The 22,189-nt window shown below is 39.0% G+C and overlaps 1 protein-coding gene and 1 pseudogene across 1 annotated transcript; one reads left to right on the forward strand and one right to left on the reverse strand.

Annotated features, from left to right (window-relative positions):
* Positions 1-11,342: 11,342 nt before the first annotated feature.
* LOC107607968 (uncharacterized) lies at positions 11,343-13,968 on the reverse strand (annotated as a pseudogene).
* A 4,115-nt stretch (positions 13,969-18,083) lies between these two features.
* Positions 18,084-22,189, forward strand: LOC107606395 (putative inactive receptor kinase At5g67200). The gene is made up of 2 exons (XM_088492561.1): positions 18,084-19,634; positions 21,418-22,189. Exons 1-2 carry the CDS (start codon positions 18,224-18,226, stop codon positions 21,987-21,989), a joined length of 1,983 nt encoding a protein of 660 aa, XP_088348687.1. The 5' UTR covers positions 18,084-18,223; the 3' UTR covers positions 21,990-22,189.

Consider the following 22,189-nt stretch of genomic DNA (forward strand, 5'->3'; position numbering starts at 1 on the left):
AATAATATATAAGAGAGATAGAATAAATGAATGAATGAAAGAGATAGAAACAAAAAGAGAGAGAGGATGGGAGAACTCTTTAATTTTAGAAGAAAAAATTTGATTTCAATTATAATGAAAGAATGAGATATGACATATTTTAGTCATAAAATTAGTAATATATAATAAATATAATAGATATTAGTTTTTTAGTTTTTAAAATTCTTTTTTTTTTTAAATTATTATTTAGAGTTTATAATTTATTATTTAAAATTTGAACGTTAGATAAATAAAATAATTTTAAAAATTAACTAATATTAATTAAAAAATTAACTTTCTATAATATTACTCATTAATTAATATAAATAATTTGATTATCTTTTTTTTTTTGTGCTGCCATTCTGCTATGGCACCTCTTAAGACTATAATCAAGGGCAATGCTTATAAATATATTTGAGAAGAAAAAATATATGGAATCAAGAGGTGGTTAGTCAAAAAGTAAATAACTTAATTAATTTATAATATTTAATATTAATTGTTTTTCACCCCAAATTAAAATTTTGAATGATACATTGGAAAAATAGAGACGGGAATCATGCAACTTTCAACAATTCTGATTCTTAGTATATAAAAAAATTTATAAAATGTATAAAAAAACATTTATTTAGTATGAAAAAAAAACATTCTGATACTTAATAGAAGAAACATTCTAATACCTAACATAAATACCATCTACGTAGAAGTTTTGAATTCACCTAGAAGTATTTGACTAATTTTTGGCGGAAAAGTCTAGGGGCCAGCAACTTTTCCAAATTCTGGCCAGCATATAATCAGTAAAGAAAAGTGAGGCATTGGATAAAATCTCACACCAATCTCCTACCATTAAAATCATCATTAATGGCTATTTAATGGTTACAAATATAAAAAATTATTGGTCCTAACACTCCTCATTTTTAGTTAATACCCTCTTAATTTCTAGCATTATTGATTTTTTTTTTTGGTTTCCCACGATATCCCCCAACCCGGCAGGTCAAGGACTAATCCGTCGCGGTACTGAGCTCCATTTAAGGGTTTGCCGCTGACCAATGAGTTGCTGCATGCATAAGGCGGGATTCGAACCCCCCGACATTTACTTAAGCGAACTAGTGAGCTAACCACTAGACCAACCCAACTTGGTTTCTAGCATTATTGATTTGAGAATGGATATATAGGTCAAATGTATCATGTATGTGTCAAAAATGGGTTAGGAGTGGGGACCGAGGACTCAGGACTGAGGATTGTGGTGTGATGCCCCCACAAGGATCTTGATCCAGCTGGTGAATGGCCCCATAAACTGGGGTCCATATTACATGATCATATTTTAATGATGATAAAACAATATATAACATAAAATGATGTAACACATTTAAATTTTTTTATTAATTAAATTTAATTAAATTAATTTAACATAATAAAAATTAATTATAAAAAAATTAATTATAAAAATTAATTAATAAAAAAATTGAATATATAATATTATTCATAGTATAATTACCGTTTTTTTTTTTTTTTGGTTAGTAGATTTGACAACCTCCAATTCTAAGTACACAACACACCCACACATTCCTCATGTATTTTATCACATTTTTCCTCAATTGTATTCTCTAGGGTTTAAACCCTAAACCTTGAAGTGGAGAGAGAGAAAAAATGCCATTAGAGACAAGGCTCATTGGCACCACACCCGCTTTTCAATTTTACTTTTGTTGCTTTTATTTTTTAAATTAGTTAATTTATTTAAACTATCTTCTAATAGTATAACTATAATGTTATGGGCTTTTCAGCCATATGTTGTGTTACGGATCCGACCCACGGATCTTACACCGAGAACGGTCCCCGAACCCGGTTACCAGGGTCCGACCCGCTTCGCCCTTCCAGAAGGCTCGGAACCAGTCCACTAGAGCTCCTAACCAACTTTCGAATTCAAACGTCTCTCTTATCTTAGCCAAATAAGATAAGATAAGATAAGATAATTCAAACGTCTCCCTTATCTTAGCCAAATAAGATAAGATAAGATATTCACCATCTCCTATAAATAGAGGACCCAGGTCCCTCCAGGTATTCATTCATTCCTCACACCTTCTACCTCTTAGATCCATTCTGACTTGAGCGTCGGAGTGTCTTTGCAGGTACCACCCCCCATTGCTCCAGGCAAGTGATCTGGCATCTGCCTCAACCCGCAAGTTCTCGATCCATCTCTCAACACGTACCAGAGACATCTTGTACATTGGCGCCGTCTGTGGAAACTTTGCAACGTTGTGGCGTCATGGCGGATAACCCAGAAGAGCAATCATCAAACTCAGATTTCTTGCGTGTAACTGAGAGCAAAAAGGAATAATGTTTCCTTAATTTGCATCACCTTTGCATGTTTATGCATCCTTTCGTCCTACTCCAACGGCGAAATCCCAAAGGAATAATATTTCCTTAACTTGCATCACCTTTGCAGGTTTATGCACCCTTTCGCCCTACTCCAACGGCGAAATCCCAAAGGAATAATGTTTCCTTAACTTGCATCACCTTTGCATGTTTATGCATCCTTTCGTCCTACTCCAACGGCGAAATCCCAAAGGAATAATATTTTCTTAACTTGCATCACCTTTGCAAGTTTATGCACCCTTTCGCCCTACTCCAACGGCGAAATCCCAAAGGAATAATGTTTCCTTAACTTGCATCACCTTTGCAGGGATAACACACCTTCGTCCTACTCCAACGGCGAAATCCCAAAGGAATAATGTTTCCTTAACTTGCATCACCTTTGCATGTTTATGCACCCTTTCGCCCTACTCCAACGGCGAAATCCCAAAGGAATAATGTTTCCTTAACTTACATCACCTTTGCAGCGATAACACACCTTCGCCCTATTCCAACGGCGAAATCCCAAAGGAACAATGTTACTTGCAATTACCTTCTTAGTGATAATACTCTTTATGCACCCTAGCCCTACTCCAACGATGAAATTCCAAATCTTCTGAGTCCAAAGTCTCGCCTCCCTTTAGTGGGACACCTCCACTCTCGGACCCTCTCATTCACCACTCCCTCATCCGTCTCTCCAAGCGCCATGGCCCCATCTTCTCCCTCTACTTCGGCTCCATGCCCACCGAGGTTGCTTCTTCTTTTGAACTCTTCAAGCTCTTCCTCCAAACCCACGAGGTCACCTCTTTCAACACTAGGTTCCAAACCTCTGTCATCCGCCGCCTCACCTGTGACAACTCTGTCGCCATGACATCATGAACGACCTCCTTAAATGCTACCACCGTGGCCAAGCTCAGACCTCTCAGGAGCTAATAGATCAAGAAAGTTCTCAAAGTTCTTGCACAGATACGGGGGACAGCCAAATCGTGGCGGCATGACGGAGAACCTCGAGAAGCAATCCTCCACCCGACACCCCAACTCAAACCCACAAAGCCCAACTCCCGAACTCCAAGATAACACTCCTCCCACCCACGGGAGGATAATAAACGCGGCACATCGCCAACCAACCCCAACCCAGCAACAACCAAGAGAGGACAACCGTCCTCCCACTGAAGCCCGGCCACCCGATGGCCTGGGAGAGAAGGCGGTCCAGATAATCCAAGAGTTGTGCCTCAGGGTGCAAAACCTCAAAGGCCGAGTCACACCTAAAGAACGATACCACCCGGAGCATACAAGCCAAGCGACCTCCAGGACCTAATCTCATCGCGATACCAGGAACACCAGGCCCCCTACACTGCAAACAGCATGATCGCAACGTTTTCCTAGACCCGAAACACCGACGCAGAGAAAACGACCGACGGCACCATCGGGAGGCCAAACGAGCAGGAAACATGCACGTGATAATGGAAGCCATCCCGTTCACAGAAAAATCCTTGAGAGCCAAACTCCTGAAGGACTTCAACAGGCCCACTGACATGAAATAGGACGGGACCAACGATCCCCGAGAACACCTAACGGCCTTCGAGGCCAGGATGAACCTGAAAGGAGCCGCCGACATGATCCGGTGTAAGGCCTTCTCGATAACCTTAGCTGGCCCTGCGATCAAATGGTTCAACGCCCTCCCAAACAGGTCCATAGCCAGCTTCCACGATATCACCAGAAAGTTCATGGCCCAGTTCACTATCAAAATCACCAAAGCTAAACACCCCAATTAGCTTGCTCGAAATTACCCAAAGACAAGACGAATCTACAAGAAAATACCTGAAGGTCGACGGACTCACGGACTCAGTCGCGAGCCCCTGCTTAACCAATGGACTTATGAATGAGGACTTCTGAAAGTATCTCACCGCGAAGCCAGTCTGGACTATGCACGAGATTCAGAGCATCGCTAAGAATTACATAAACGATGAGGAGGTGAGCCAAGTTGTGGCGGCCAATAAACGGCAGAACGGCAGTACGGCACCTCGCCAAAACACCCCACCAAGAGAAAACCAAAAGGAACATTCCAAACCGACAAATGCTCAAATTACACCCTCTTGTTAGCTCCCATCACTGAGATCTACCACCAAATAGCTGACCGAGGCGTCCTTCCGAAGGCCCGACCACTTAAAGAAAGAACGGGCGGCAACAAGAATTTATATTGTGACTACCACCGAGGATACGGACACAGAACACAGCACTGCATCGACTTAAAAGACGCTCTGGAGCAAGCCATACGAGACGGCAAGCTCTCCGAGTTCGCCAAGATCATCAGGGAGTCGAAGCGCACAGAAAGAGACAGATCACCAGAGAGGGAATGACGCAACCCAAGGACACAAAGACAAGCCCCTCGGGAAAGTCCGGAAATAGACCCGACCATAGTCGTCAACGTCATAACAAGCAAGGATAAGCCGGAAAAGTCGAAATCGGCACTAAAAAAGAACCTCAAGGTCCTGGCAGTCAGAAACCAAACCCCGACAATCATCACCAATAATGCGATAACATTCTCCCCCGAGGACTGCCAATACGGCACCTCGGCAAAAGATGCTCCTTCGTTATCTCCGCAAAGATAGGAACCGGGCTGGTCAGAAGAATACTACTCGACACATAAGCAGATTCCAACATCCTCTTCAGGGGATCCTTCGACAAACTCGGGCTCCGAAACGAAAACTTACAAACCCACCATAATAGGGTAACCGGGCTCGGGGATAACTTCCTTCAACCGGACGGCACCATCACACTTCCCCTCACCGTCGGAGCCGGGAACTAAAGAAAGACCATCATCTCCGAATTTGTCATCCTCAAGAACTCCACCACCTACAAACATCATCCTCGGGAGAAAGACCATTAACAACCTCTCGGCGGTCATCTTCACCAAACTCTTACTCATGAAGTTCCAAGCCGATGACGGCACTATCGGCACAATACACAGAGACCGGAAAGTCGCGGTAGAGTGTGAGAACACCAGTTCGACCCTCCGCAAGAGATCCCGAGATACGGCAGGCATCTTCCTCGCCGACCTCGATGCACGCCAAGACCAAAGTCCGCGCAGAACCGTGTGAGGAAACGACAAAGAGGCAGAGTGGGACCTTGCAGACAAGGTCAGGAGCATAGCACACCTACAGGAGCTAGCCCTAAAACAAAGAATAAATCTAAGGTACAATGGCAGCACGGTACGATGAGACTTTGGACCAGGAGACCTCGTCTTACGATAAAACAATATCGGTCCACCCACTCCCGGAGAAGGGATGCTCATGCCCAACTGGGAGGGTCCCTACCAAATTAGGACGGTAATCGAAAAAAGAGCCTACATGCTCGAAAGACTAGACGGGACCAAGCTTCCAAGATCCTGAAATTCCACCAACTTACGGTGCTACTATATGTAAAAACATCCTTCCAAAGTAACAAGATTGAGGTCGTTTAAGACTATCTCTTTACCCTTTATATTTTGCCTTTTTTACTTGCATTTATTGCTTAAGTCGTTTAATCGTATGTTTTCTTACTGGGCACTCTTTCCTACTCACATTGGGAGGTTTTAACGAGGCCCAAACCATAAATGGAATTCATTTTCTCAAAAGCATTGTCCCGTCCGACGGCACAAACCAAACGCGGCTACACGGGAATCGATTACCCCGAGGCCAACAAAACGGATATCCAAATAAGTAAACGGCTACACGGGAATCGATCACCCCGAGGTCAACAAAACGAATATCCAAATAAGCAAACGGCTACACGAGAATCGATTACCCCAAGGCCAACAAAACGGATATCCAAATAATAAACCGGATATCCAAATAAGCAAACGGCTACCCGGGAATCGATCACCCCGAAGCCAATAAAACGGATATCCAAATAATAAAATGGATATCCAAATAAGTAAACGACTACCCGGGAATCGATCACCCCGAAGCCAATAAAACGGATATCCAAATAATAAAACGGATATCCAAATAACAAAAAATAGCGGCCCAGGAATCGATCACTCCGAGGCTAACAAAATAGATATCCAAATAATAAAACAGATATCCAAATAATAAAACGGATATCCAAATAACAAAACGGGTATCAAAATAACAAAAAAATAGCGGCCCGGGAATCGATCACTCCGAGGCTAACAAAACGGATATCCAAATAAGTAAACGGCTACCCGGGAATCGATCACCCCGAGGCCAACAAAACGGATATCCAAATAATAAAACGGATATCCAAATAAGCAAACGGCTACTCGGGAATCGATCACCCCGAAGCCAATAAAACGGATATCCAAATAATAAAACGGATATCCAAATAAGTAAACGGCTACCAGGGAATCGATCACCCCGAGGCCAACAAAATGGATATCCAAATAATAAAATGGATATCCAAATAAGCAAACGGCTACCTGGGAATCGATCACCCCGAAGCCAATAAAACGGATATCCAAATAACAAAACGGATATTCAAATAAGTAAACGGCTACTCGGGAATCGATCACCCCGAAGCCAATAAAACGGATATCTAAATAAGTAAACGGCTACCCGGGAATCAATCACCCCGAGGCCAACAAAATGGATATCCAAATAATAAAACGGGTATCCAAATAAGTAAACGACTACCCGGGAATCGATCACCCCGAAGCCAATAAAACGGATATCCAAATAATAAAACGGATATCCAAATAAGTAAACGGCTACCCGGGAATCGATCACCCGATGCCAATAAAACGGATATCCAAATAACAAAAATAGTGACTCGTGAATCGATCACCCGCAAAGCCAACAAAACGGGAATCCAAATAAGCTAAATAAACAAAGTCTTAAAATCGGCCCACCAAGAGGCCTAAAATAAGTTCACAATAACGGCCCAAAAAAGGCCACAAAAAACAAGCATAAGCTGACGGTCTTCCAACTCGCGGAAAGCCATATTGACCAACATCCTACCAATTGGTGCATGATGACGTCACGCCCTTTTCAGGTCCCTCACAGTCTCCCGAACTACAGAGAATCGGACTCTCTAATGACTTAGCATTGAGACCAAGAAAGCATACTCTCATGCTCCGGGGGCAACTGTTCCAGACCCGATCTCCGGGCCCTTCTTCGAAACGGTCATCAAACCCGGCATGTGATGAGACGCCCAAACAACGCGCTCCTCGCCTGACCATGAAACGGCTAGGAACTCCCCAAATCCTCGACCTCGATCGGAAAAACCAAACAACTATCTCCTTGCCAAACCACAACGGCGAGAAAAAGGTTTCTCCAGCGATGAGACCGAGCACCCTCCCTCTCTTGCTCCGGGGGCAACTGTTACGGATCCGGCCCACGGATCCTACACCCAGAACGGTCCCCGAACCCGGTTACCAGGGTCCGACCCGCTTCGCCCTTCCAGAAGGCTCGGAACCAGTCCACTAGAGCTCCTAACCAACTTTCGAATTCAAACGTCTCTCTTATCTTAGCCAAATAAGATAAGATAAGATAAGATAATTCAAACGTCTCCCTTATCTTAGCCAAATAAGATAAGATAAGATATTCACCATCTCCTATAAATAGAGGACCCAGGTCCCTCCAGGTATTCATTCATTCCTCACACCTTCTACCTCTTAGATCCATTTTGACTTGAGCGTCGGAGTGTCTCTGCAGGTACCACCCCCCATTGCTCCAGGCAAGTGATCTGGCATCTACCTCAACCCGCAAGTTCTCGATCCATCTCTCAACACGTACCAGAGACATCTTGTACATGTTGCATTCTCAGTTTTTTGGAGTCCAAAATATACAGGTATCGTTCCATGGATTTTTTGAATAAAAAATAAAAGAGAAAAGGTTATTCTTCTCATTAATGTTCTCGCATTCTTTCTCTTTAAAACCTTAATTTGCAAAAGTTTTCTATCTGCCTCCCAAACTCTCTGTTTTCAACAACCTTCTACTTAGCATCCACCTCGAAAACCTAACGCGAGCGATGGGGTTTCTGTGACTGACATTGTAATTGTAGCAACGGTATTAGGTGATTTTGTAACACCTTATCATTTAAATTTGTGTACTCGAGTCATAAGTTAACGGTAATAAAATGTTATAGAATATATATATATATATATATATATATATATATAAAGAAGTATTAATCAAAAAATTTGAAAGAATTAAAAAAAAACGCAAACATAACACATATACATATCGAAGTGAAGCGTTCGGTTAAGTGGAATAAAATAAAACTTTAAAGGTAGAAAGACTAAAGACATATATATATATATATATATATATATATATAAATAAGCATAAGTATAATATCCGTTAGTCACGATTTGCGAAATTTAGGTTGACTAGGATTATAGAAATAATAAAAGATAGTTGATAATAGATCCTAACTCTCCCAAAAATACATCAAAATTTCTATCGGTAAAATTTCTAAAAGAAATATATATATCATTAAGTTTTTCAAAATAAAAGAGAGAGAAATCTAAACAAAATATAGAGCAAAAATCAAAATTTTGCTATCTTCTAGACGAAATCTAACTCACTGCAGAGTATCAATACCTGCATATAAAAAATAGTGGATATATATGGAATGGAAATTCCCGACCCATAAATTTTCAGTGCGGTAAAAATGTCAAATAAATACAATATAAGATAGTAGAAAATTTGCTAAGCATCTTAAACTTCCACTCAATTCATTTCCATTCCTATGTTCTCACTAATTTGTAATTTGGGCAACTAATTAAAGGAATTCTAATCTAACACTTTTATCTCATTAATTTTCACAATTCACCACAACATTCCAACAGTTCCACGGAATAGCACTCAGCGTCAACCGACACCAGCATCAGAGACCTCTCAGATATGCATACACAAGCAAAGCATACAAGTAATACACAGATAAAATCAAGTAAAACAATTAACATAAAGTCATTTAGTCTACAAACAATTAAGCAAACCATGACAAGTAACACACCCAAACAAGTCAAACAAATGCAAAATGATGTACGCCTGCCCTATGACCGATGAGTCTCATCTGTCGGTTATACAGCCAAACACGACATGTCCAATAGCCAACCCTAGAGTCCCTGCGTGCGCACATCTCTAAAGAAGAAATCACTTCTCTTGGGGGATAAATCTGGGAAGGTATAAGTGTTCGGTCAATGACTGAGGGTTAACAAACTGGGAGCAAGTAGAATCACTCTATTACTGCAAGTGGAATCACTCCACTGCATTGTAAAGTAAGTAGAATTCCTCTACTGCGGCAAGTGAAATCACTCCACTGCATTGTGATGAATCCATATTTGATGATAAATTTTGGATTGAATTGAGTGGATTTTATCATATAAACCCACACTTATTTATTCAAATAGCAAACTTTTGTGTTTTCTCTCTCTATTGTGCCTAATTGTGAAAACATGCTCTTTTGCACTTAATTTGATCAATTTTATTCCACTTTCATTCCATTCGATGCCTTGATATTTTTTATGAGTGATTTCAGGTGTAATAGGTAGGAATGACTTGATAAGAGTGGAAGAGAAACATACAATTGGGAGGAAACATGGAGAAAACAAAGAATGAGAGCATTTCAGAGTGTGCGTACGCATAAGTACCAGCGCGTGACTTCATTAAAAAGTCACGTGGCTCGCGAATTGAAGGGTTTGGAGGCCCAAATATGATGTCCTAGAGCTCATATGGAAGGGAAAACTTGAAGGAACCATAGTTTACCATTAGGAGTAGTATTAGATAGTTAGAGAAGCTTTTAGTTTTATTTTTTAGGTTTTTCTCTCAACTTTCTTAGGGTTTTAATAAGAGTTTATATTACAAGTACAATTTCTATTTTGATATTGCAATCTAGCTTGCTTCCATTGTAGTATTTTTTTATTTTATCTTTAATTACCATACTTGTGCTACACTTTCTTATAGTTAAAGACACTTTGTTAATATATACACACTTTTGCAATTTTGATTTGTAGTTGATAGATTTAATGATTATAGATTATTATATATTTATTTGAGTTATCATTGTTGATTTTGCTCATTGGTTGTCCATAGTTTCAAGTATTTTTTCAATTTTGCTATGTTTCATGATTATGCCCACCAAGTGTTTGTGAAAATGTCAATTTTGATTATGGAGTAAATTTCTACTCCTTGACTTGGGGAAAATGAGTATATGGGATACTAGAGTCATAATGTCTGATATTTAGTGATAATTCTTGGATTGTTAGTTGTTCTTGTTTCCACTAACGCTAGCTTTTTACTAAGGTAATTAGTAAGTTAGTTAGGATTTGTGGATTAAGAACAACTATGCTCACTTGGTTTACTCTTCTATGTTAAAGGTTGATTAGGTGAGATTAATCTATTATAATTATCATAGTCGTGGTTATGACAAGAAAGGAATTCCCTAACTCAACCCAAGCCAAGGCTCCCATTTATGTTTTAAACCACAATTCAATCTTTTTGAGCTTCACTTGTTCATATTACATAAATAGTTCTTTAATTCATTCATTAGTTCATTAATTGCAATTTTGATTGTTCTTTAATTTCTTTAATTATTTGCTTCATTATTGAAACCCCCAATTTCGCAACCAAACTTGTGCACTTGTAATCACTAGTTCCTTAAGAAGACGACCCGGGATTTAAACTTCCGGTTAATATTTGTTTTGATTGTGACAACCCTTTGAACCAAGGTTCTGAGAACCGAATCGGTCATCGAACCGCTCTAACTACTGGTTTACTGGTTCATAAGTTCAACCGGTTCGACCGTAGTTAAACCGAAAAAACTATTTTATAATAAAATAATAAATAAAATATAAATAAACACATTAAAATATAATTATAATCTAAGATAAACTTTAAAATATCCTTCAAATTAAAAGTATTACATAAACCAGAATGTTATAATCTCATTCAAATACAAATTCTAAAGTAAAAAAACAAAACAACTAGTCAAACATAAAATGGCAACATCAAAATGATCAAAGTTTGTCATCAATCATCAAAATCCTCCATAACTTGCTGCAGATTTGCGTCGTTGATATCATCACCTTCATTTCCACTACTTGGACCAGAAAAAGCAAGTGGTGCAGCATAAAATGTACTGCTACTACCACCACCACCACCACCACCTTGATCTAAATCAGCATCAATCTCATCTAACAAAATATAACACATTATCAATAAATTAAAGATCAAAGCTATTGTAATTTATTGTCTGATCAATAAACTATAATACTCACCAAGCAAGTCTTCAATATTACTTGGAAGATCAGGCTCTTTTTCAACAACTTCTTCTGTCACCCAAAAGTCAACCATATCAATACTTTCAAGATTGGATCATATTGCACCTTTTGCTTTCTTTTTTTCTTTCCGTCCTAACAAATTAAATACAATATATGATAAGTCTAGTATATTAACTACACAAAATCTAATGATATGAAATGAAAAGATGAAATATATATTACCTGGATTTAAGACGCAAATTATATGTAACATACACAATATTGTTTAGCCTATCATGCTCCAATCTATTCCTTCTTTTTATATGAATTTGATAAAAAAGACTCCAATTTCTTTCATACTCTGAAGAAGCAGATGCTTGGCTAAGAATGTGAACTGCCATGTTTTGTAAACATAGAGCAGAACTACCAAATAACCTCCACCATTCATCTACAAGTTACAATCCCATAGCTCAAGCATTAGTTATCAAATTAAGGAAACGAAAACATAAAATAAGTAAATAACTAAATAAGTTATTATCAAACAGATATTATTACCAGGTTGAAGTTTTTTTGCAGCTCGAAAAGCTTCAGGCCTATCAAAGCTTTCCTTTCGATCTCTATATAAGTGTATTTCTTTCATTGTCTCAACTGAATCTAAATTATTAACCTTGCAATGCAATGTAACAAGATCAAGTAAACCTCGCATGACATTAGGTGCTTCTTTATAATTTTCATCAAAAAAGGAAGCAGGATTCAAGAAATAAGCTGCTGCATGAAGATTTTTTTTCAAATGTTTGTCCCATCTTGAGTTGATAATCTTTGTGTAAGGTTGATATGCAGTCTTACTATGCTTGAACATTTCTTTGATTCTATTTTCTGACCTCAGCATACCTTCATAAACAATTCCCAATGATGGTTTATCATCGGCATCTACCAACCTCAGCAATTTAATCAACGGACTCACAATTTTGCATGCAGTAAAACAATCATCCCAAAATTTATTGTCCAGGATAATTGCATTCACAGCTCTACCATTAGCACTCCTTCCTAATTTGTATCCAGTAAAGTGTGTATCAACAACCAATGCTTGTAAATCTGATTTGCGCTCAAAGATACTCTTCAATGTGATGAAGACAGTGGCAAAACGAGTTGCACCTGGACGAACAATCTCCTTCCAATCAGTTTGTCTTAGCCAAGACAAGAATACCGTATGATTATACACAAACACGGTAATCTTCGAAGCACGTGTTGCAAGGTTAGAAATATGTGACATGCTGCTTATATCTTTTAGAATAAGATTCAAGCAATGAGCAGTACAAGGTGATTAGTGAATATTTTCAAATTTTTTATTAATAAGCCTACCAGCAGCAACATAATTCGTGGCATTATCTATCACTACATGAACAATATTATCAGATCCAATCCATTCAATCACCTCCGAAAATAAGTCACAAAAGCTTGAAGTATTTTTTTACCACATTTGAAGCATCTACAGATTTCACAAAGCACAACCCTTTCGAACAATAAACCAAAAAATTAATCAACATTCTTTGCCTTTGATCTGTCCAACCATCAGCCATGAGGGTACATCCAGTTTTTTTCCAAGCAGACCTATAGCTATCAACAACTATTTGACACTCCCTTTTGAGATCGGCTAATAAGTTAACCCTCAGCTTATCATAAGAAGGACCCTTATAACCAGGCCCAATGCCAGCAACACCATCCAACATATATTGAAAAAAGGGTGACATAATCGCATTGAAAGGAATCCTACAATCCAAAAGCCATCTAGCCACTCGCTTATCAACTTCATGAAGCGCCTCTTTGTTTTGAAACACACTTTTCAGACTTGGTTGAGTTCCCAGAGTTGTTCTTGGAGAAAACATAGGAGGAATAATGGTTTTTGATTTCTTTTTTGGATCGCCTCCAATCACCTCCTTAGTTGATAACTGACTCGGAGTTTGTTGTTCTTCTTGCGCTATTGCTTCGTCAATTGCATCCTCAATCTCATCAGTACCCTCTTCATTGAAACTTACTTTCCTTTTACTAGTTTTACTTTTCTGAATTTCTTTCAATAAACCTTCCATTTGTTTTTTTACATCATACGGGACCTTAGAACACTTCTTAATGTCTCCACCTATCTTCGCCAAATGCTTTTTCATTCTATTAATTTCCCCACTCCCAAAAGTACTCACACAAAATAAGCATTGGTAATGCAATTTTCTATTTATATTTTGTAAAGCAACATATCTCCAAGCAGGATCAGTTTTTCCCCGAACATTAGAAGTTTGTGATTGACTTTCGTTAGATCCGGGAGGAAGAGAAGGTTCATTCGAAGCAGAATTATTTTCAGCATTATTATTCCTAGGTAGTTCTTGGTTGATACTCTCATCCATACCTAAACATTACCAACAATCCAATAATGGTTTTTTTTTTTTCAATTTCTATATCACAACAACCCATTCCAACCTAATAATCTCAAGTTCACAACAAACAACATCCAAAATTATTCACAATTATTCAACAAACAACAAAATCTAGTTTAGTAAACAAAGCAAAATTAGTTCAGTAAACAACAATTATTAAATAAAGTTCACAGTTCAGTTTAGCAGGATCAGTTGAATCAGTTCATAGTTTCACACTTCACATTTCAAAGAAAAATAAAATATCAGTAAATCACATATCAGTATCACTATATCAGTATATCAGAGTTCATTAGTTCACACTTCAGTGACTTCAGTTCACAGAACTTCACAAAATCAAACAACTATTCAATCATACTCATCAGGGAGACAGAGACATGCAACAGTTATTCAAGCAAACAGTCATATCTAAAAAAAATTACCTGGAAGCCCAAAGGCGCCTTCAACAGAACATGCAACAGTGAGACAGCGACACCGAGTGACCAAGCAGTAGTGGAGCACATTCGAAGGAACAACGGCTGCTGCGCGATGGAGGTGGTTGTTCGAAGGAACGACGGCGGCGGCACGAGGCCATGGCTAGACAGAGGTGAGGGACGACCGGACGACGAGCTCGATGAGATTGGACAGAACCCCTATCGTGTGAGAGTCTGAGAGAGGCGTTCTCACTTCTGGAAGCTGGAAGCTTGATGAGAAGGGGAGTTCAGGATCGAATTAGGGATGTAGGGCTAAGCAGAGGCTGAAATGGCAATGTTTGGCTGCCCAGCCAAAAAATTGGCCGGGTCACGGTTCAATTCGACTGACCGGTTCACCGGTTCAATTCTGGTTTTCAAATTTTCTGGTTTTGCTGTTTGCCCGAGTCGCCTTTCTGTGTGGTTCACGGTTCGATCGACCGATCCAAACCGGTTTTTAAAACCTTGCTTTGAACTAAACTTTGAGCGTGGGAGTTACTTGTCGGTCTAGACTATGCTTGCAACGAAATTCCATTTTGTTAAATTCTAAACTGGCACTGATCCTAGCATGATATTACAATCACATCCCGGAGCAAGTAGAACTACTGCGGCAAGTAGAATCACTTTACTGCGGCAAGTGAAATCACTCTATTGTGGCAAGTGAAATTACTCCACTGCACTTCTCGGGCAGGTATATCTCAACTCAGAGTTACTTTCACTATTGATTTCCTTCTCAATTCTATTCCACTCCATTAATAATCAAAATCATCATCCTCATCTCTCAATATCACAACCATTCTCATCACATCTTAATCATGATCAATTATCATTATCTCTCAATGTCATAATCATCCTCATTATATCTCAATCATAATAAATTATCATTACCAGTCATCATCATGATCATCTGCTTCATATCTTTAATCATAATCAAACATCATCATCATCAAACATCAAAATCATTCTCATCACATCCTAATTATAACAAATTTATCTTTCCTAAATTCACTACCTCAAAACACATTAGGCCTTATTACTAACTCCTCTACCCTCACCGGCTCTATATTCATAACAGAGTTTATAGAGATTTAGAAGGTTCGAATAATGGTTTAAAAAATACAAAATACGTTTTATGCAAAACTAGAGATCATGCGTATGCATGTACCCAAAACAGACGCATTGTCTCGCGTATGTAAGACACCTGCCGCGTACACGATGTTACAAAACTTCCCAATTCCGCGTATGCATGTGTTAATATTGCAAGTGTAAGGAGTGTATAAAATTAGTCCCGCATCAAAGAAAGCAAGGAAGAGTGAAGAGTTTATAAGATGAGAGACCCATTAACTTATTACCATAAGGTTTTGAGTTAGATGTGGTGTCTTCTCATCTTATGTTCTCTCATTTGATTTCTCCCCAAAGTCTCTTGGTGGTCGAGAGCACTTCAAAAATCGAGTTACGTTCCGCCAAATTTGGTCAAAGATTCATTTTTGCCAAAAGACAAAAATTTTTAAATTCCTCAAAACTCATCGACTCTTTACCTTAAAATAACCCAAAACCATTCCAAAATTCAATCTTATTCACTCACACATTATCAATATTCATCCATGCTCTCTCAACCATCCAATACCTTATTACCTCATTATCTACATTAATTACAATCACATCAAATTCTCACTTCCTCAACAACCAATTCCAACTCAATCATATTAATCATTCAACATAATAAAAAAAATTAATTACTGAACTCGCGCATATACACGCTATATACACTAGTTTTTGAACGAGAGCACGTAGACTATAGATTTGAGCTGATATTTTGGTCATTGAGGGAATGGAGTGTATAATTGATTTGCTATTTTCAATACTGTAAAACTCTTTGTTCTTTTATTCTGAAAAATGAAGGAAATTGATCATGTTATATCGCTCTATTTTTCTATTTTTTCTTTGACAGAGAACCTGGATATGAATCAAGTGTGATGAAGGGTTTATTTGGGGGGGGGGATCACTAGCCCTTGTACGAAGGATTCATGTCATGGGGGTTCGACTATATTTTTATGTTTGTTGTCGAAAACCTAACACAACCCTCCTCCTTTATCCGGACTTGAGACTGGCTATGTACCGCAAGTGTAACATAGCCCTTGTACGGAGGATACTTCCAGTTAATACTTTTTATTTCAATCTTTTCAAATTACACTAGTTTTTAATATAATGCTTAAAATTAGAGACTGATCAATTCATCTATTTTTTTTTTTTGGTTTACCCAAACGGTATCCCCCAACCCGACAGGTTGAAGACTAATCCGTCGCGAATCTGAGCTCCATTTAAGGGTCTGTCGCTGGCCAATGAGTTGCTGCATGCACAAGGCGGGGTTCGAACTCCCGACACTTGCTTAAGCGGACGAGTGAGCTGACCACTCGACCACTCATCTATGATCTAACAACTTTTATCTATATATCACTTTAATTTAATTTTGATTACACTCCAGAGACCAACAGGGGGCAAAACGAATTGGTCTGATCTCACTTAGTCAGATGCTTCTTTTTTGACCCAACATTTGTTTTTGGCCGCTTTGAACGAATCTTTCACTTCTTGACCAAAAACAAAATGGAGCTAATCTTTAACTTGTTTCATTTTAAAACATGTACACGCCCAAATCTGGAGGTGTGAATGTTCAAAAAGAAAAAAAAAAAGAAAAGAAAAACACTTCGACTCTGAAGATTTACTCTCTTTGCAATTGTATAGTTCTCGTTAACGTGCTTATGGAAATTTAAAGTTAAAGATAAGATAATACAGCCATACATGGTCTACATGTATAATTTATTGAAAGCTTGTTGACTTATTATTGGTTAGATCTTTATTGATTATCTAGAGGAATTGATAATTTATTCAAAGAACTTAGTAGCCATGTAATATGAAAGTTCCAAAGTTTCTTTAACCCTTTATTAAATAAAAGCTTTTGTTGCCCCCTTGTGTCTATGAATTTCGGTTTGAGCTACAGCGTAGGTAGAAGGGCCAGTTACACACAAAAGAATTACGAGGTCACATGCCATGCTGCATGGCACACCGCCCTACAATAATCAATCAATCACCTTTTTAAACCTACACCACCATATCTAACATACAATTACCCGTCCTTATCTATGAGCTTGCAATACTTTTTAAACCTACACCACCTTGGACTTAGAAGTTAAGGGGGGAAAATAAATGGTAATAGTATGATGTAATGCATTTTTTAATTGGTAACTAGTGTAGTCTTGTTCATACGTCGAATTAAATTTTTTCTTAAAAAATAATGCATTAATGCATTATATTATACTATACTATACTATACTAAAACAGAAAAGTTGTGAAGCACAAGAATGAGGAGGAATTGGGTGAGATCTGTTATTTCTTGCTCTGTGGTGAGAGTTACTGGTACGTAGTTGATATTCACGTGATTCTGAGCAGTTGTCCCCATAATAGGACAGCTGCTCCGTATGCTCTTTTGTCACCTACTGCTTGCATTGCATTCCCTCCTTACTCCCCCTTTTTCCCTTCTCTTTCTTTGTGCTCTCTCCTTGCACCTTGTAAATTGTGAAACCCCCATTATACCATAACATCATTTCCTTTCTTAGTTGTGACTCGACATAAAGTCATAAACAGAATGACAAAGACACATAAATTCAAAAAATAAAAATACAGATATCAAAATCACACACAACATCTCATTCTACCACCTTCCATTTCTTTCTTTCTTCCATTCATACTCCACCTCACTTGCATTGATCTTAGATTCAAGAATGACCAATATAACCTTATCACAACTGCTTCTCTTACTGTTACTGTTGTTGTTGTGGAATAATGCATCTTGTTTACTGCCTCCTCAAGATGCCGTCTCCCTAATGGCATTCAAGTCCAAAGCCGATCTCAATAACCGTCTCAACTTCGCCAACACCAGCGCCGCCGCACAACACCGCTTCTGCCACTGGCAAGGAGTCCAATGCGCCGCAAACAGAGTGGTCCGCCTCGTCATCCAGGACTTGGATCTCGGTGGCGTCTTCGCTCCGGACACACTGTCGAAGCTGGACCAGCTCCGGGTGCTGAGCCTTCACAACAACTCCCTAACCGGACCTATACCGGACCTCTCAGGTCTCACAAACCTCAAGAGTCTCTTTCTCCACAACAACCGTTTCAACGGTTCTCTCCCTCTTTCACTATTCTCCCTCCACAGGCTCCGAACCTTGGATTTCTCCCACAACAACCTGTCCGGTCACATTCCAATTGCATTCACCAAACTCGACCGCCTCTACTCCCTTCGCTTGAGTTGGAACCACTTCAACGGTACCGTTCCTCCTTTCAACCAGTCTTCTCTCAAAACCTTTGACGTTTCCTGCAACAACCTCACCGGCGCCGTTCCCGTCACACCTACATTGTTCCGTTTTGATGCTTCCTCTTTCTCTTTCAACCCGGGACTCTGCGGGGAAATCATCCACAAGGAATGCCATCCGAGTACGCCGTTTTTCGGCCCCATAGCGGCGTCTTCGCCTCCGCCAGCAGTGGTTCTCGGCCAGAGCACGGAAGTTCACGGCGTTAATGGCATTTTCCGGCAGCCGTACGAGAAGAAGCGAGACAGGACGGCAGTGATCGTGGGATTCTCCGCGGGAGTGGTTGTTCTCGTGGCATCGTTGGTGTGCTTCGCGGTGGCCGTGAGGAGGCAGAGGAGGAGCAGCGGAGGAGAAGAGAACAAGAAGGAAGGAGCAATCAGGTCAGGGTACATGGGATCGGATGCGGCGGCGACGGCGGAGGCAGCGGCGGCAATGCAGGTGGAACAAGAAAGAGAGCTGGAGGAGAAGGTGAGGAGGGCACAGGTAGTGGCGAAGAGTGGGAGTTTAGTATTCTGTGCGGGGGAGGCGCAGGTGTACACGCTGGAGCAGCTGATGAAGGGTTCTGCGGAGCTTTTAGGGAGAGGGTGTTTGGGCACGACTTACAAGGCGGTTCTTGATAACCGTCTGATCGTTACGGTTAAGAGGCTTGATGCTGGGAAGATGGCTGCACATGCAACAAAGGAGGTTTTCGAGCGACACATGGAATCAGTGGGTGGCCTTCGCCATCCCAATTTGGTTCCTGTAAGGGCTTATTTTCAGGCCAAGGATGAGAGGCTCGTTATCTACGATTACCAACCCAATGGCAGCCTCTTCTCCCTCATTCACGGTACGTACACCATCTACATTCAAACTTGCTCACTTTTAATATTATTAATTATGATATTGGTAATGTAATTGTAGTTAATAGTTGATGGTTTATTTACTAGAAGACAAAAAGATGATAATCAAAATGAGAAAATACTTAATCCGTGAAGGCGTGAAACACCTTTCGAAAATTCTCTTTTTGTCATGTGATAGCGTTTGAACTTTTTTCAAGCGGCACTCCCAGCGAGAATCTTGCTGAGAACTGCTCAGTAGTCACTAGTGAGTAGTGACTGCTAGTTTCCGTAGATTAGGTGTGTGTAATTAATTATTACTAGTATTTCTCTAAAAAAATTTAAGGGCTAGCATAATGGTGGAAACTCAGGTGGCGGAAACACAGATAAAATGTCTTTTTGAAGGATTTTGCTTGGTTTTTGTGGATCTCGTGAATAATGAATTTTAAAATTGGTCCAATAAAATAAAAATATAATATATTTTTAAATTATTTACCTAAATTTCTAACATAATTATTCGCACATTTAATAAATTGAATATCTAATATATTTATTGTTTACATTGTTTAATATTTTTATTATTTATCTATATTTTTTTCTTTTTGAATAGGAAAAGTATAGAAAGATAATAAAAATATTAAATAATGTGAACAATAAATATATCGGATATTTATTTTACTAAGTGTACGGATGGTTACAAATTTACAATACAAGCAAGTACCGATGTTTTTTTTTTTTTTTTTTGAAAAAAAAAGATTCATAATTGGAGTAGTCATTGCCCGAGAACGGTGAAAGATGAAATATGGGCGTAACATATAAGTTCGTGGGAGTGAGATGGTAGGAGCATTAATAAGGCATTAAAAATTGATGTCGTTTTTGGACAGAAGGAGGATCCTGCGTTATGTTTAGGAGCTTTAAATACATACTGCAGGAGGTGGAACCCATTCTTCTTGGTTGTCTTGATTATAACATTTGCTAATTGGCTTCACCAATGGCCACAGCAATGCCCTGAATCTAATATTTCGATCTGCGTCCTACCATCCTTCTTGCATATGTAGTGGGTTATGTTTTTTTTTTTTTTTTGACAGGGTAGTGGGTTATGATTTTGAGTTCTAAGTGCTAACTATTGCTGTATAGTGTACTATAATATACTGAGACTATGGTCTTGGACTTTCACTTTGGGTAAGATGAAGAAACTATAGATGAAGTTTTGAACTTTCAGCTACATACCAAATTTTGTTGACTCAACTGCCAAATTTCTCTTTATCTCCTACCCTACCCCACTATGTGGAGATGATTTTTGTCGTATTTTCTGTCGTGAGTTTTATTCTCTTTTGAGACGACTGATCTCCTACCTAAATACTAACATAGTAATTCATTCATATTCCGTGACATGATGATTCATGAATATATCTAAACTCCCATATAAAGTCTTTGGGCCACATGAAGTCTCTCTAACTAAAGTTAGTAATTATTAACCATATGCGAAAAAAGAAGAATCGAATCGCTAGATGACAATTTGCTAGTATTAATAAAGCTGGATACTCTAATGAAGATTTTATAATTGTCTTTATATAAAAATTCTTCTTTTTAATCTTTGGATGATGAATTGTAAAATTAGATTTTGATATATTATAAAAGTTTTGTTTTTATTTAAAATGTTTCCAAATAAATAAATCACACTTTTATACAAAGTATCTTCATAAAAATATATTTTTGACATCTTCATTTGAGTAACTCCCATTAATAAATGAGGTCCCTTTGTTAATTATATATATATATAATGTGGCACAGGTTCTAGATCAAGCAGGGCAAGGCCATTGCACTGGACATCGTGCTTAAAAATAGCAGAAGACGTAGCACAGGGTTTGTCCTACATCCACCAAGCATGGAGATTGGTCCACGGCAATCTCAAATCCTCCAATGTTCTCCTTGGCCCTGATTTCGAGGCCTGCATCACGGACTATTGCCTCACCATTCTGGCCAACCCATCAGACTTGCATGAAGATGCTGATTCCGCCGCCTACAGGGCTCCGGAGACTCGCAATCCCAAGCACCATCACCAACCAACACCCAAATCAGACGTTTATTCATATGGGGTTCTGCTCATGGAGCTTCTCACTGGGAAATCTCCCTCTGAGGTACCGTTCTTGGTTCCGAGCGATATGTTGAGTTGGGTGAGGTCCATAAGGGATGACAATGGTGGTGATGATAGTAGAATGGACATGCTTCTTCAGGTGGCTACGACTTGTAGCTTGACCTCGCCGGAGCAGAGACCCACCATGTGGCAAGTCTTGAAGATGTTGCAGGAGATCAAGGAGATTGTATTATTGGAGAATAATACTGAATTGGACTTGCGGCAGTAGTAGCAGTGCTACCTGTCATGCGGGAAATTCATTCTTTTGAATTTGAGGGGGTTTACTTATTTTTACTGTTATATAAATCGTGGATAGAACTTAGAAAGACAAAAAGAGTAGTGTTAGTTTTATGAAAATAAGATTTAGATAGAAATCAAAAGATGATGCCTTATTGTCTGTTGTAAATAGTAACGTATTTGCTTTTTTTC

This window comes from Arachis ipaensis, chromosome B7 (assembly GCF_059453495.1).
Source record: "Arachis ipaensis isolate K30076 ecotype BB chromosome B7, ASM5945349v1, whole genome shotgun sequence".
In the NCBI taxonomy this organism is placed as follows: Eukaryota; Viridiplantae; Streptophyta; class Magnoliopsida; order Fabales; family Fabaceae; genus Arachis; species Arachis ipaensis.

Excerpts from the sequence above, each read along its gene's own strand:
- LOC107606395 (XM_088492561.1), top strand. The coding sequence starts at position 18,224 with ATGACCAATATAACCTTATCACAACTGCTTCTCTTACTGTTACTGTTG. Across the intron at positions 19,635-21,417 it reads CCTCTTCTCCCTCATTCACG|GTTCTAGATCAAGCAGGGCA; the intron begins GTACGTACACCA and ends AATGTGGCACAG.